The sequence below is a fragment of the Herpailurus yagouaroundi genome, unplaced genomic scaffold, assembly GCF_014898765.1.
Source record: "Herpailurus yagouaroundi ecotype Mexico unplaced genomic scaffold, PumYag 100, whole genome shotgun sequence".
Taxonomy (NCBI): domain Eukaryota; kingdom Metazoa; phylum Chordata; class Mammalia; order Carnivora; family Felidae; genus Herpailurus; species Herpailurus yagouaroundi.
This window is the reverse complement of record NW_024412391.1, coordinates 27,284,585-27,301,433: the sequence shown is the minus strand read 5'-3', so window position 1 is coordinate 27,301,433 and position 16,849 is coordinate 27,284,585. Positions and strand designations below refer to the sequence as shown.

At 39.0% G+C, this 16,849-nt stretch overlaps 1 protein-coding gene across 6 annotated transcripts in view; it reads left to right on the top strand.

Annotated features, from left to right (window-relative positions):
• ST7 (suppression of tumorigenicity 7) overlaps positions 1 to 16,849 on the top strand; it is a 201,380-nt gene that overhangs the window by 157,549 nt on the left and 26,982 nt on the right. For 5 of the 6 annotated variants that reach the window (XM_040472167.1, XM_040472169.1, XM_040472166.1 and 2 more), the window contains 2 exons: positions 4,639 to 4,711; positions 6,165 to 6,267. In XM_040472167.1, the coding sequence (XP_040328101.1) occupies positions 4,639 to 4,711; positions 6,165 to 6,267 (176 nt within the window). Of the gene's footprint in view, positions 1 to 4,638; positions 4,712 to 5,476; positions 5,613 to 6,164; positions 6,268 to 16,849 lie in introns of all 6 variants that reach the window. The other variant, XR_005789230.1, reaches the window with a different exon arrangement.

Below are 16,849 nucleotides of genomic sequence, written 5' to 3'. Positions count from 1 at the left end.
AAAATAAAATAAAATAAAATAAAATAAAATAAAATAAAATAAAATAAAATAAAATAAAAGTGAGCCAAGACATGCAGTTCTGGTCTCTGATTTGGATGTTAGGCAGTGATTAGATTAAAATATGGTTAATCAGTGCACACTGCAAAAGGATCACGCTAACTTTCATGAAGTATATAAGTATATGCAGTAGATCTCTGGTCTGACTTCACTTCATGTAAGTTCTACCTTTGTCTGTCTATGCTGTCTCTGTCTGGTTCCACCAATGTATTTGCTTATGAACTTGCTTCCAACAATTTGTAGAACAGAATTCTTTTTATAGCATTATTGTTATCTTTTAAAAATTCACTTATTTACATGTACTCACAGGAAGCTTTGGAAATACAGATAAAAAAAAATTCCCTATAATCCCACCACTCAAAAATAAATACTGTTGATATTTTGTATGTATAATTCCAGTTTTATTATCCCTGTGCATATAAATGCTTTTTAAAAACATATGAAATCATAATTTTATAAACTTATTTTACTTATTGATGTACTTATAACAATGCACCATTTTCCCAGATCATTACTTTTCCAACACATGATTTAATGACCACATAGAATTGCACCCTGCGAATGTACAGCACCTTAACTAATCTTCTGTTATTGGCCATTTAGGCTGTTTCCAGTTTTCCACCATTAGAAACAGTATTGTCATCAGCATCCTTAAGGCTCATTTTTAATGCACATGACTTTTTCTCTTAGGAAAGAGTCTCAGAAGTGGAATTGCTGGGGTAGGCAAAATGTCAAAGCTTTTGCTTTTTATTGTGAAAGATAAGCATCATTTTAAAAAATATGTTGTATGAATAGACACTTCTCTAAAGAAGACATCCAGATGGCCAACAGGCACATGAAAAGATGCTCAACGTCACTCCTCATCAAGGAAACACAAATCAAAACCACACTTAGATACCACCTCACGCAGGTCAGAGTGGCTAAAATGAACAAATCAGGAGACTATAGATGCTGGTGAGGATGTGGAGAAACGGGAACCCTCTTGCACTGTTGGTGGGAATGCACACTGGTGCAGCCGCTCTGGAAAACAGTGTGGAGGTTCCTCAAAAAATTAAAAATAGATCTACCCTATGACCCTGCAAGAGCACTGCTAGGAATTTACCCAAGGGATAAATGGAGTGCTGATGCATAGGGGCACTTGTACCCCAATGTTTATAACAGCACTTTCAACAATAGCCAAATTATGGAAAGAGCCTAAATGTCCATCCACTGATGAATAGATAAAGAAATTGTGGTTTATATACACAACGGGATACTACGTGGCAATGAGAAAGAATGAAATATGGCCTTTTGTAGCAACGTGGATGGAACTGGAGAGTATTATGCTAAGTGAAATAAGTCCTACAGAGAAAGACAGATACCGTATGTTTTCACTCTTATGTGGATCCTGAGAAACTTGACAGAAGACATGGGGGAGGGGAAGGGAAAAAAAAAAAGAGAGGGAGGGAGGCAAACCTTAAGAGATCCAAAAAACTGAGAACAAACTGAGGGTTGATGGGGGGTGGGAGGGAGGGGAGGGTGGGTGAGGGATATTGAGGAGGGCACCTGTTGGGATGAGCACTGGGTGTTGTATGGAAACCAATTTGACAATAAATTTCATATTAAAGAAATATGTTGTAAAGAAAACCTTAATTGAATAAGATTGCTTTACCTACAGGGAAACTTAGGATCAGTTTCTTTAGAATGAGGTCTCACTTCTTAGAGACAACTGCCATTACCAAATAGGTTAATTGCTTTGGCTGACTTAGAAGAAAAACATTGAAACTATCTAAATAAACAGGTTATGCAAGAATTTTTTGCTATTCTTTTATTTTTGTTAAGCAATGAGAGTAATTTATTCAAATAAGAAGAAAACAAATGGAATCACATGCCACTAGTGAGGAATGGAGTATTTACATTTCCCCCTCTTCCCATTTGATACTGATTAAAACATATTTTTGGTTATTTACTTTTTAAGCATTATGACTGTGCACATATACCACCAGCTTTACATACAGTGAAGGAGTATGGGTAAAAAAATTTATGGGAAAAATGCACTACAGTAGTTGTAATGTTGCAGAATTTTGTCACATTTTTCTAGTTGTGAATGCCCTGTTCGTGAGCATGAAGAGGCCTGGTTCTGGATTAAAGATCATCATTGATTGGGCACCTGTATTTTGCTGGTATACCTGAGTTGCATGTTTTTCTAAGTGGGTGAATATGTCACTTTGCTTGTTTAGGTAACCATCAAAACAATCTGATCCTTCTCATTGTGAAGCTAAATCCTTAACAACAGGTTTTCTCTAGTTTATCAAGTGAGGCTCCCTGTTATGCTGCCACCTCCAGATAATTATGACCATTGTTTTCAGCCTCAACTCGTTTCTTGGACTTTTCATTAGTCTCTTCTTCATGGGAAGATGCTCAACACAGAAGGAACACAGATCATGCCAGGAAGGATGGAAACAAGATTTGGATACTTTTTATATAAAAAGTCTGAACTTAAAAAAAAAAAAAAGGTCTGAACTTTTAAGTAGAATGTGTATTATCTACAGTTTTATTACCTTCCAATTAGGGTCAATGAATGGACCCTAATAAACAAGATATTTGATTCTGGGATTGATTTCCTACACTAGGAAGCAGTTAAATGTTTAGACGTTGGAAAAGCAACAAGACAGATCCATAAGTGTTTGGCATTCTTCTTTTTTCTCCTTCTTAGTCATAAGCGCATCATTTTACACTATGCATATAGTGGTGAAATTTTGTTTGAACATAATTTATGAGATCAGGATTACAAAGACTCCTTTTCCTTTCAGTTCTTTGTTGGAATTTTCTATGATTATTTATTTTTTTTATCAATGGCATTGAAATTTCCCTCAGAGAAATTCCTCATGCTGAGATTGGTGGTAAATACTTACTACTGGATTAAGGATTGTTATTCTTTTATGAACTTATTTTCTTCTGTGGCTGTCTGTTATGGGGCTGGTCATGGGACTTGCTTTTCATTTTTACTATAATGTAATTCTTTTTTTTAAGTTTTTATTTAAATTTCAGTTAGCATACAGTGTTATATACAGTGTTATATTGACTTCAGGTGTATAATATAGTGATTCAATACTCTGTACATCACCCAGTGCTCAGCACAAGTGCACTCCTTAATCCCCATCACCTATTTAACCCATCCCCCCCACCCGCCTCCCCTCTGGTAACAATCAGTTGGTTCTTTATACTTAAAGAGTCTGTTTCTTGGTTCCTCTCTCTTTCTCTCTCTCTCTCTTTCTCTCTTCCCTTTGCCCCTTTTGGATTTTATCCACTGTAATGTAATTCTTTTGAAGTTGAAAACAGCCCTGTGAAGAAGCTGGCAGAGCATTCCAGGTGATAAGAGTTTCTCTAACATAGAGTGAATTTTGCAGCACTGGGAATGGTGTATTTTTACCTGGCCTGAATTAAGATGATATTTCTATGTCATAGTATAAATGTGGTTCAGTGTTAAAGAAATACTATTCTGGTAAGAAATAGAGTCATAATTTAAACACAAATTTTTCCCCAAAAGGGACTACGTTTTTGAGTTTATCTATTCTCAGCTGTATCTTTTACTTTTGTTTCCCTTTAAACTCATCATCTGAATCTGTTACCTGCTCCCTCTTCTCCATGTAAATTTTCTATACAAACTGAGAGGAACTGTTTCTTGGAGAAACAAATGAGGCTTCATATGAAAGGGGATTTCCTTTGGGTTTGAATGAACAAAAATTATATAGATTTCTAAATATTTCACATATATATCCTTATATATAAAGATTTTTCGTATATGTTATAATAAATGTATTGCTTATTTAACAAAAAACTGAATATGAACTTCTTGAAATTTAATGCAAAAGAAATCTGGTTTAAATCTGACCACTAAAAAATAATTTATTTAGGTGTTTTTTTTTAAGTTTATTTATTTATTTTTGGGGGGGGAGAGAGAGAGAGAGAGAGAGAAAGAAAGAAAGGAAAGAGAAGCAGTGGGAGAGGGAGAGAGAGAGAATCCCAAGCCAGCTCCATGCTGTCGGTGCAGAGCCTGACACAGGGCTCAATCTCACAACCGTGAGATCACGACCTGTGCCGAAATCAAGAATCAGATGCTTAACCAACTGAGCCACCCAGGCGCCCCTATTTAGGTGTGTTTTTAAAAAAAGATCCAGGTGATATTTTTTCTTCACATTGGTATTTCATACACCTGTTGAGAATTTTTTTTACAAGTGACACAGAGGTCCTATTTGCCTTTTATGATATCCAGGGCATTCCTATAATATTTAAATGCATATATTTATAGCTATTCTCTGCTTAATTAAATTCAATATATGAGAATCCATATCTTAAAGAAAAGATTGCTGAAGAGTCAGTCTGGTGGATTTTAAACATATATTATTCACAAAAATATGAATTACCCATAGTTTTACATACCACCTTTATACATAAGAAATAGCTGTGTACTGTATGCATTAAAATATTCTTAATTTACACTTTATTAGACTTACATGATTAAAATGCTTGTGGATTAAAAATCATTGCTCTTTATTCCTGAAAACTTATAAGAATTTCTGCTTTCTTTTTCTCTAACAGATATAAGCTTACCAAAGTCGGCAACAATATGCTATACAGCTGCCTTGCTCAAAGCAAGAGCTGTCTCTGACAAGTAAGTGAATAATAACTTGTGTGGTACTAAATGCCTGACCTGACTTAAGGAGATGTGTTGCCTCTGAGGGCTTTCTCTGGAAGTTTCTCTTAGTCTATGAAACCCCCCCGCTTATGAGCATGCATTTTCTAAAATCTGCTGATCTTTTCTTTCACTACTAGAAGGAGAGAGTACATAACCCCAGGTACTTCAAGGGTGTATGGGTCCCTAAAGAGGGATTTATGTGAAATTCCATACCTCTGAGGTGACTTTTTTTTTTTTTTTTTTTGCCAGACAGTAGATACCAAAAGGCCTGCTTGGGACTTACACACAAAATGCCTTCCTTTTACTCATTTTTTTGCGTGTTCCTCTTCCGTCAGCAGTCCAAGACTGGGTAGTAGTCATAACAAACATGTAAGATGGCAGAGGGGATGATCATCTCCCATTCTTTGACTCATCAGATCCAAACTAACTCCCCACCCAGGGTCCATTTGCTTTGAGTTGCCATCTCGGTGGGACATTCGCCCGTTTTATTCAGGCAGGTGACTATGACATAGAGAATTTTCATAAATGTCCAAGATGACTGGCAGGTGAAAGAGAACAGTTGGCTTAACTGTTTGAGTTCATAATAAACGCTTCCATTTCCCCGATACAATCCCTCCGAAGAGCTGAAAAGCAGATAACAGAAAAAGAAAACAGCCTCTGCTATGTCAGACAGGTTTGCTGTTAAGTGTGTGTGCACTTCAAGACCGAAGTAATTTTCTTTCATTCTTTTTTATCCTGTAGATCGCCAGTACCTACTGCAACATCTTTTCTCCCTACACAGCGACTCCAGCTTGGGAGGGCAGGGCCAGGGTTGTCACAGCTTCCCCTGTGGTGTCTGCCTGCCAAGCACAGCTCTGGAGTTAGCCCTGGGTGTGAGGTGAGAAAGAGATTGCATGGTCTGGTTTTTTTCATTCACTCGGGCAGGTGTCTGGCCCGCAGTTCGGGCACGCACACCCCCTGCCGGAACGGCCCCAAGCAGGCTTGCCTGCGGAGGAGGCTGCATCGCAGCACTGACATTGGGTTGGGAGCCTCCTTTAAAATTCTCCCTAGTTCTGTTTTTAACCAAGTGCGCTCTTCTGTAACCTGGTTTTCTCTTTTTCCCACACTGTCTGCCCTCGTCAGTCCTACCCCCTCCCCTGACCTGAGCAGGTACCTCATAGAAGATTTAGATTAGCTATTTAGACAGAGAGACTTGACAGCCGAATTTCATTCCTGCCGAGATTAGACGCAAGCACGCTTTCTGCTTCTGCTGGGGTTTTTGTTGGCCTCGGTCTGAGGGGTCACTCAGAGGTTCCATATAGTGGAGGTTTGGAGAGCTCATGCCATTGGCTCACTGTGGTTTTATGGGCCCTTGACGCGTAGATGCCTTTCCGGGTTGATGCCCAAGCAGTGGTCCCAACTGGATGGTGTTTGTCTTCCTGCTTTTCAGATTCTCTCCCGAGGCTGCATCTCGGCGGGGGCTGAGCACAGCAGAGATGAACGCAGTAGAGGCCATTCACAGAGCTGTGGAATTCAACCCTCACGTGCCAAAAGTGAGTCTGTGGAATCCCCACAGGAACTCGTTATGATAGCAGAGAAGGCATTCAGTGACCACAATGTCATGTCTCGAATACACCCAGTGTAAAAAAATGAATTGCAGCCAATGAATGCTGAGGCCCTATATAGTCTATGGTTATCAGCTTCATTTTTAAGCAAAAGCTACATTCAGGAGGCTTTGGGCTGATTTTTGGATTTCATATAATTAGGGTAAAGTGATAGACTTAGCTTAGGCAGGTCAGGCCAGGAAGTCTGAAATTGGCAAAATATGGAGATCCCAAGAGTGTTGATGCATTTGATAGGAATTTCACACCAGTTATAGTCTTAACTTAGACCCAACTTGGGAAATGAACCTTGTTGTGAATATAAGTGGTGAAAAAAAAATACTGATAAATGTGATGTTCTAGGTCTCTACAAATAAATGATACTTAATCAGTAATGGCAAGAAGATAATAGGGAGAACCTCAAAGTATGAAAAAGTGTTTTTCTTTTGACTTGTGAATGCCATTTTAGTATGTATAAGTAGTAGGAGAGGTTTGTCTTAATTGTTAAGCACATGACTGACCAATTTATAAATACCCAGTATTTCCCATATATTTTTTTTCCTGAATTTGGTTTTAAGAGAGTCAGATCATGGTAGAAGATATTTCTATAATCTTTTATTTGGGAGATGGGTGTGTATTTATTATTTACCTATATTTGAGTACCTGCTATGTGATAGACACATTGCTGAGGGCTATTTTCAGTTTCTCGATATTATAAAGTGCATTTTGACCTCTGGGAAACTTCATACAATTTACATCAGGTACTACAAGGCATACTTTTCTTGGCAAAATGTCTGATGAAGGCTTTCACTGGTGAAAAATGACAAAAGAAGGCTATTTTGTTTTCTTGAAGTACTGTGCAAAAGGTGTCCGTGTATGTGTGTATGTGATGATTTATGGAGTTACCTACTTTAATCTATTTTGTTCAGAGTGACAGTGATAAGGGACCTAACATCTTTTCTGAGCTTTTATTCAGGTCATGCTCATTTTCTCACAAAACAGGAAACTAAAGAATGGTGCACAGTACCACAGTCAGTGAAGGATATATTTATCTACTCTAGTTCCAGTGGATAATGACCATCATAGTATTTGTAGACTTAGGCATTGTATATAGGGTGGCATAAAATATCTCTCTTTATTTGGTATCTTTTCAGCTATGTTAAAAGTGTTCATTCAAATTTGGTTAAAAGTTAAAGCTAATCATGAAAATATTGTCCTGAACTACAGTCAACTTAGGTCATCAATTAATATTTATTGAATGCTGTTCTCTAACTACAGAGTTGTTCTGTGAGCATGTATAGGCCCTTTTAGAAGTAGTATTCAGCAATAGAGTCCTAGTTTCTGAGAATAAAACTTGGGTTTAGTTCTGGCTCTGTCATTTATGAGCCTTGGGGGGAGCTTGGGGCTTAGCATCTCTGAACTCAATGTTTTCCCTCATTTTTCAAATGAAGATAAAAATATAAGCCTTACCTGTCTTTTGTGACAAAGAGCAAGTGGGATAATATATTCAGAGTTCTTTGAAAATACTTGAACACTGTATTTTCACAAAGTCTTAAAATTATTGACATTTGACTTGTTGGAGACCCCTGAAGTCTGGGAACTGGGTCTTTTTTTTTTTTTAATATGAAATTTATTGTCAAATTGGTTTCCATACAACACCCAGTGCTCATCCCAAAAGGTGCCCTCCTCAATGCCCATCACCCACCCTCCTCTCCCTCTCACCCCCCATCAACCCTCAGTTTATTCTCAGTTTTTAAGAGTCTCTTATGGTTTGCCTCCCTCCCTCTTTAACTTTTTCTTTTCCCCCTTTCCCTCCCCCATGTCTTCTGTCAAGTTTCTCAGGATCCACGTAAGAGTGAAAACACGGTATCTGTCTTTCTCTGTAGGACTTATTTCACTTAGCATAACACTCTCCAGTTCCATCCACGTTGCTACAAAAGGCCATATTTCATTCTTTCTCATTGCCACGTAGTATTCCGTTGTGTATATAAACCACAATTTCTTTATATATTCATCAGTGGATGGATATTTAGGCTCTTTCCATAATTTGGCTATTGTTGAAAGGGCTGCTTTGGGGTACAAGTGCCCCTATGCATCAGCACTCCATTTATCCCTTGGGTAAATTCCTAGCAGTGCTCTTGCGGGGTCATAGGGTAGATCTATTTTTAATTTTTTGAGGAACCTCCACACTGTTTTCCAGAGCGGCTGCACCAGTTTGCATTCCCACCAACAGTGCAAGAGGGTTCCCGTTTCTCCACATCCTCGCCAGCATCTATAGTTCATGTTAGCCACTCTGACCTGTGTGAGGTGATGTCTCAGTGTGGTTTTGATTTGTATTTCCCTGATGAGGAGCAACGTTAAGCATCTTTTCATGTACCTGTTGGCCATCCGGATGTCTTCTTTACAGAAGTGTCTATTCATGTCTTCTGCCCATTTCTTCACTGGATTATTTGTTTTTTGGGTGTGGAGTTTGGTGAGTTCTTTACAGATTTTGGATACTAGCCCTTTATCTGATATGTCATTTGCAAACATCTTTTCCCATTCCATTGGTTGCCTTTTAGTTTTGTTGATTGTTTCCTTTGCTGTGTAGAAGCTTTTTATCTTCATAAGGTCTCAGTAGTTCATTTTTGCTTTTAATTCCCTTGCCTTTGGGGATGTGTCAAGTAAGAACTTGCTGTGGCTGAGGTCTAAGAGGTGTTTTCCTGCTTTCTTCTCTAGGTTTTGATGGTTTCCTGTCTCACATTCAGGTCCTTTATCCATTTCGAGTTTATTTTTGTGAATGGTGTAAGAAAGTGGTCTAGTTTCATCCTTCTGCATGTTGCTGTCCAGTTCTCCCAGCACCATTTGTTAAAGAGACTGTCTTTTTTCCATTGGATATTCTTTCCTGCTTTGTCAAAGATTAGTTGGCCATACGTTTGTGGGTCCAATTCTGGAGTTTCTGTTTTCTTCCATTGGTCTATGTGTCTGTTTTTGTGCCAATACCATACTGTCTTGATGATGACAGCTTTGTAGTAGAGGCTAAAGTCTGGGATTGTGATGCCTCCCACTTTGGTCTTCTTCTTCAGTATTACTTTGGCTATTTGGGGTCTTTTGTGGTCCATACAAATTTTAGGATTGCTTTGGGAACTGGGTCTTACCGCTTCCGGCTGTACCAGCCAGACCTTTGTGATCCTAGCACACGAGATAGAAAACTGGTACAATACTTGTTGGTTAGATATTTTAGTTGAAGCCGTAGTGTAATTCTGTGATGGTCTGAAATGGTTGATTGCACCTCTAGAAGAGTATTAAAAGCCCTAAGAAATAGTTTAAGTCTACCTTGGAAAAATTTAACTTAGTCAGCTAGCACTGTACCTGCAAAACAGAATTGTTTTAAGTGGGAACATTTGAAATATTTGAATTCACTTTACTTTTTAATTATTAACTGGAGAAAAGATAGGGTACGTAGGTAAACTGATTCTCTACCACTTTGCTTTGTTGGTGATTGTACCAAGGGGAAACTTGTTTCCAGAGCTTCTTTGTCTGTTGACATTTTCATGAGGAAAAGGACCTGTGAGTCAATGTTCAGAATTAGTTCAGAATTAACCACAAACCTTTGATGCATGTGCACTATATACAGGCTGTTACAGACATCTTTTATTACGTGATACATTGTTTATTGGACTGTTTGCTAATACTTCAGGTAAATACACGCACACACACACGCACACACATACACACATCGATGACTTTTCAGGCAGAAAATAGCCTTAATTCTAATGAGACATCAATGAATGATATAAACTGTTAAAACTCTTAGACTCCTGGTATAAGAAGCGGCCTTAGAGATCATCTAGGACACCTTCCCATCCTCAGTTTGAATGTCTCCTCATAATGATATTATGATGATTATTTTTAATACTGGTTTGTATTGAATGTTTACTGTGTGCCAAACACAGTGCTAAGTGAACATCTTACTTATTTTTCATAACAACACCATGAGGTGCATCATGTTATTATCCCTGCTATACAGATGAGGGTGCTGCAGGTTTGGAGAGGTTAGGTTGCCTGCTCAGTCACATAGCTAGTAAATGACAGCGCCTGGACTGATTCTGGGTTCTCTAACCCTCACACATCACCCTCCACTGCCCCCCCACCATCCTACCAAGTTGCAGACTAGCCTAGACTTGAAGCCTTCAAATGATGGCGGGCATATCACTTCCCAAGGTACTTGTGGACAATTCGTATTTCGTGAAGATATTATTATATCTTAAATACTTCCATGGTTTCGTTTGCTCTATGACAGGAAGTCTTCAGTGGCCTACCACAGAAATTTTCAGCAACTGCATGCTGTTTTACTCAATTATAGTCTGTTGGAAGGAGAAAAAATACTAAATGTAATAGCTGAGAACTGCTTCCCATGAATGTCCAATTTAGGTCTATCTGGTATTCTAATAAGCAGAGGCGCATACTTGATATTTCAGTATCCAATGAAAAATGTTGGTTATTTACTTCAGGAGGGTTACTCTTCAGAATAGTCTTCACCTGAAAACATGCGGAGCAGGGAGGGTATCTCCTAAACACACCCCAGGACCAGGAAGTAAATAAAAACAGTAAAAAGCTATGTCTCTATTTTAAAGGGGGGCCTCTTAAGTGGTCAAGTATTTCTGAAGCTTTGGATTGCAGCAAAGTATAAGGAGGAAGCAGCCCATCCAAACTAAATTGTGTTACTCCCCTTCCTAGGAATTGCAGCTGTGTCCCCAGCCCTACAGAGGAAGATAGAAACTCCTTGAATGGTTCTTCAGGACCCTTCATAATCTGACCCTGCTTGTTTTTCATTTCTTCCAGCTCCTTCTAACAGTCTGTTCATTGTTCCAGAAACATTCTCTTCTCCTTCCCCGTTTGCTTCCTCTGAGGAAATCCTACTCATCCTTCACCCCCATCATTAAAAGTCACCACCAGGAAGCCTGTACCTCCCTCATGCCAGAATCAGTCTCTCCCCTCTGTGGTCTCTCACGACAGTGCATTGACTATGAAATTAATGTTTACCCCCTTTTGAGGATGACCAGTGGTATTAGGATCTTAATGATGCTGCTCATTTTTTAAGAACTGGGTACACAGTTCAAAAAGATGAAGAAATCCCTACACCATTAGAGGGTGTTGCCCATTTAATGGGAATTATTTAATTAAATTTACTTAATTTAATTCAAAATAAGAGCTTTGAATTGACAGGGAATATTCTTCATTTTTTAAAGAATATTTCACTCATGATGCTGGACAAATGAGAGGCCATGCACATCTTGCTTCTGTACCTTCATCTATATATTGTTATAGTTTATTGGATTTTTAGTTTTAGCTTTTTCTTCCGCTTTCCCTGCAGATATGTTTCCCACGCACCCTGCTCTATTTTGTTTCCTTTACTGCACAGAAGCTTTTTATTTTGATGTAGTCCCACTTTTTTATTTTGACTTTGTTGCCTATGCTTTTGGTGTCATATCCAAGGAATCATTAACCATGTCAAGATTTACCCAGGAGGGTGATGCTTTTCTGCCAGTGATTCATCACTCTACACAAATCTGTGTTTTTACTAATGCTACGTACCCTTAATACGCTACAACTACATTGCAAGTACTTCCCTGCAAAGAGACACCTTTTTGGTTTAGAGGATGTTTTGTTAACTCCAGGGTGCTAAAGATAAATTTTCATTTTCTGACAACTTTCCAAAACAAGAGTAACGTACTGGTTTGTTACAAGCAGTATTAGATTTTTTTTCACCTCTGTAGTGGTGTTATAAAAATAAATTTCTTATTACTTTAGAAAAAAATGTAAGGAAGTTATTCATAGTGCTATCATCTTGTCATATCTAAGACTATTTCCTTCTAGCTTTATTTCCCCGTGCATTTTTAATACTTAGGAATCATAATCACATAGCATATACATATTTAAAAACATTAACATGGGGCTCTAAACTTGTACTTTATGGTTGGGAATTGTGGGTTATATTTATTCTTTTTGGAGGAGGAGCATAGATTTTCATAGTTCTTTGACCTTAAAAAGGCTATCTTCTAACTTACCATTAACGTCCAAATCTGTTAGCCATGTGCCATCAAACACTTTAAAATTTTCTTAGTAACTGTTTTCTGAATGATTTACTAACTTACTTTTTGTCAAAAAACACATATCATGAAATCTACCTTCTTAACAAATGTTTAAGTATACAGTATAGTGTTGTTAACTGCATGCACATTGTTGTAACACGGATCTTTAGGACGACTGAAACCCCATGCCCACTGGACCAGCACCTCTCCATTCCTCCCTCCACCCAGCCCCGGGTAACCACCATTGTATTTTCTGCTTCTGAGTTTGACTAATTTAGATACCTTATCCAAGTGGAATCATGCAGTGTTTGTCCCGTGACTTGTCTCACCTAGCATAATGTCCTCTAGGCTCTTCTATGTCACAGCACAGGACAGGATTCCCATCTTCTTTAAGGCTGAATAGTATTCCATTGTGTGTGTGTATTACATTTTCTTTATCCATCCATCTGTTGATGGAAATTTAGGTTGCTTCCACTTTTTTGCTATTGTGAATAATGATGCAATGAACACCAGAGTGCAAATATCTCTTCAAGACCCTGTTTTCAGTTCTTTTAGATGAATACCCAGAGTAGGATCACTGGATCATATGGTAGTTCTATTTTTAATCTTTTGAGGAAGCTCCACACTGTTTTCCATAGTGGCTGTACCATTTTGCATTCCTACTAACAGTGCACAAGGGTTCTAATTTCTTCCCTTTCTCACTAACACTTGTTACAGTCTTTTTTTTTTTTTTTTTTGACAATGGCCTCATACATCGTAACTTGTATGAGGTGATAGCTCATTGTGGTTTTGATTTATACTTCCCTGATAATCTGTGATTTTGAGCATCTTTTTGTGTACCTGTTGGCCATCTGTATGTCTTCTTTGGAGAAATGGCTATTTAAGTCTCTTACCCATTTTTTAATCAAGTTATTTGGTTTGGTTTGTTTTTTTGCTATCCAATTGTAGGAGTCTCCTGTGTATTGGGAATATTAACCCCTTATCAGATGTACAGTTGCAAATATTTGCTTCCATTTCATATGTTGCTTTTTCACTCTGTTGATTGTTTCCTTTGCTGCACAAAGGCTCTTTACTTTGATATAGTCCCACTTGTCTATTTTTACTTATGTCGCCTGTGCTTTTGGTGTCATATCCAAAAAATCATTGCCAAGACCAATGTTATGAAGTTTCTCCCTATGTTTATCACTAGGGGTTTTATAGTTTCAGGTCTTACATTTAAATCTTAAATGTATTTCAAGTTGATTTTTGTGTATGGTATAAGATAAAGGTCCAATTTCATTCTCATGCATATGGAATCCAGTTTTCCCAGCATTATTTGTTGAAGAGAATGATTTAATTCTTGTGTTCTCTATTGCAGACATCAGGTGATCAAGTCCAATAGCAAATCTTTTGGGCATAAAAATATTTGGGTCTTTATGTTATTTCCTTAGGATAGATATACAAAATGAGAAATACTACATAACTTATTGAAACACATCAGGGCTCTTAATATTTATTGCCAAATTGCTTACCTAAAAAGATTGTGGTAGTTTACAGCCCCCGTCCCCAATCAGCAGGTAACCCCTTCTTTACCATTTTGTCACACCCTTACCAGCAGTGAGCAGTTTGCTCAAGACAGAGAAAAGAAAACAAAGGAAACAAACATTTATGATTTTATTAGGTACAAATAGAGTTCTGTACTTTTAATTTGCATTTCTTTGCCACTACTAGTAAGATGGAACATTGTTAGCCATCTACTTTTATTCTTTTCTGAATTGTCAGGCCCATTATGCAGACTTCCTGTTGTTACCAGGAGAACATATTAGTGTAATGATAGAGCGAAGAGTAGCAACATAAAGGTAGGCAGACCTATGAAGTGTCATTGAAAGGGTCCAAAAGTATTTGAAACAAGGACTCTCACTACTTCCTGTCCATGGTCCGAAGGGAACTGTGGGAAGAGGGAGTTGATTAGCTCCCTGCCTGTTTCCTTTTTGATAAAATGGGGATAAAAATAAAGGCTTCATAGGTCTGATGAAAAGTAAATGGAATTACATTGTGTAACCCATCCAGTACATGTGTTGGGCTTTCATCACCTTTTCCCTGGTACTTTTAGTTCTATTTCTGCATTGGCTGGCTGGGCTACCATAGATGCTGCCTAGAAAGATGCAGTAACAAGTACTTCTTGAAACATCTAGTGTGAAGGACAGCTAGAGAGTGTAACAGTGGCACTGCAATGCCCCTGACCTTGAGTACCCACGAGGTCCCTTTAGGCCTAGAGATTTGAGAGGAGGCTCTAGCTTATTCTGGCTACAGCTAATGCCTTCTGGAATTCCCTGTGTGCAACCGTGGGTAAGTCCTTTGCTTGTGGCTGATTAAGAGTTGCCCATTTCCAACCTCTGTCTCCTTTTTTTCTGGAATAGCCATCCCTGCTCTTTGCCACCAAAGCAACAATGACACATAACTAATAATGATTTTTTAAAGCAATAAACTTTTCCTCCTAATACAATCTTACATGAAGCCTTAATGAACAAAGCAAGTAAAAGTAGAACTGTTGTGATTGAAACTGGGATGAGAAAGCAGGTAGCCCAGCAACCCCAAGGCACCTTTGCATATACAGTTTAGAAAATAACAGAAGCCAGTGGCCGATCACTACCACCACAGGAAGACCCCAAGCTTGTGAGGTCTCACACCTAGAACTGGAGCCTCCACACGCATTCAGAGGAGCAGCGGGGGGCTGAGGAAGTCCCAGCTGCTTGAGATGCCTGGGTGCTATGCGTGGAGCTGTTGAGGGAGAAAAATGCAGAAAAATCACCAGCACCAATGAAGGGAAAGCTTTTATCTTCATCTTGCCTACAAGTATGCTATGGGCTCTTCCTACTGGTCCCACCCTGGGGGCAGCTGGGTGTGCAAGGGGGCAGTCCCTGAGCATGCTGGGGGAAGAGGGCTTGCCATGCTCCTGAAGCTCATTTTACTAGCAGGACAGCCCCGGCTTGACAAAGTATTGATGTGAGGGTCCAGCCTACTAGATATGTAGTTTTTAAATTATAAGTCTCAGAGTGTGGGAAGTCATGAGAAAGCAGAGAGGAAAGAATGAAAATGTTATGACAGAAATGCATTCCTGGTAAAAATTTACATTAAAAAAAAAACTCATCTAATGTTAATCTAGAAATTCTTATTTCATGGGGATTTTAAGAGGCTTGTGGGGAAAACATCCTGGTAATTGTATATGCTAATGGAGTATCCACAGGACCTTGTTAGAGTGATGGAAATTCTATTTCATGCAAACACTAATGCAGTCCTCCCTTTATGTCTTGGTAAAGCTGATTGACAGAGTATAAAATTGCTTTTTAATCCAATTTAGGAAACAAAACGTGTAGTGGGTTTTAACATTTAAAAATGCTTGAAGCGTGGAAGCAGAAACTCAAAATACTCTGGCAGATTGTCTGTGATATTGTATATCAATGGTACATTTCAGAAATATTATTTCAATGTAAGTTTCTTTGAATTGAGTCATATTTTGTTCCAAAGCTTTTTTGGATTAGAGAAAGGAGAATGTATTGTGGAAATATGACCTAGAGGAAAGTGAGCAGAAACCAGTTTTTAGCTACGTTTCTCAGGAATAGACAGTTTTTAAAAGGTCTCTTTCTCTAACAAAAAGCACTGTTGCTGCTCCCACCAAGGCCACTGCCATCAAGGTTACCTCTTCCTTGGTCACCAGATCCTTCGGTCTCTTGTCAAACCTTATCCTACATCATGTCTCCTCAGCGTTCTGCCCCACTGGCCACTGTTTCTACCACAAGCTGTCTTGCTTAGCTCCATACTGCCTTCTCTCTGGCTTTCTCTGCATTTCTGGGCCCTCTCCTCCTACATCACTTCCTCCCCTGCCCGTCCCTCAGGTTGGTTCTCTGGGAGCATCATTCACTACCCATCCTTTTCTTGAAGCTCTCCTGGGAGATCTAGGCACTCCTGCTGCTCCATCACCCGCCTCTCCCTGCATACCCAAATCCCTGTCTCCAGCTTCTCTTCCAGGCTCGAGACCTGCACACCCCACTGCCTTTAGGCTGTCACTCCAGGAACTCCAGCTGTCCTTTTGTGTCTTTATCTCAGCTAACTATCTCACATTATTCTGGTATCCTAAACTAGAAATTTCACAGTCACCCTGAATGCCTTTTCTTGCCTTCAGATTCAGCCTGGCACCAAGTCCTGGGGAAGTCTGCCTCAGTTTTGTCACCCCCTCACCCAAACCATGACAGAAGCTTTCAAGACTTTGCTAATTTCAATCTCATTCCTGTCCAGTGGTTCTACACATGACTTGCCCATTTCTTTCAAAGCCACAAGCTGTACCAACTCATTTCTCAATTGCCCACTGCAGCAGTTTTCAAACTGTCTTCCTAGGAGCCATAAGAATCCCTCAGACCTCCCTTGGGTCCTTCCCCAGGGCCCCCACAGCTTTGTTTTACATCAATTTCACATACTCTCTG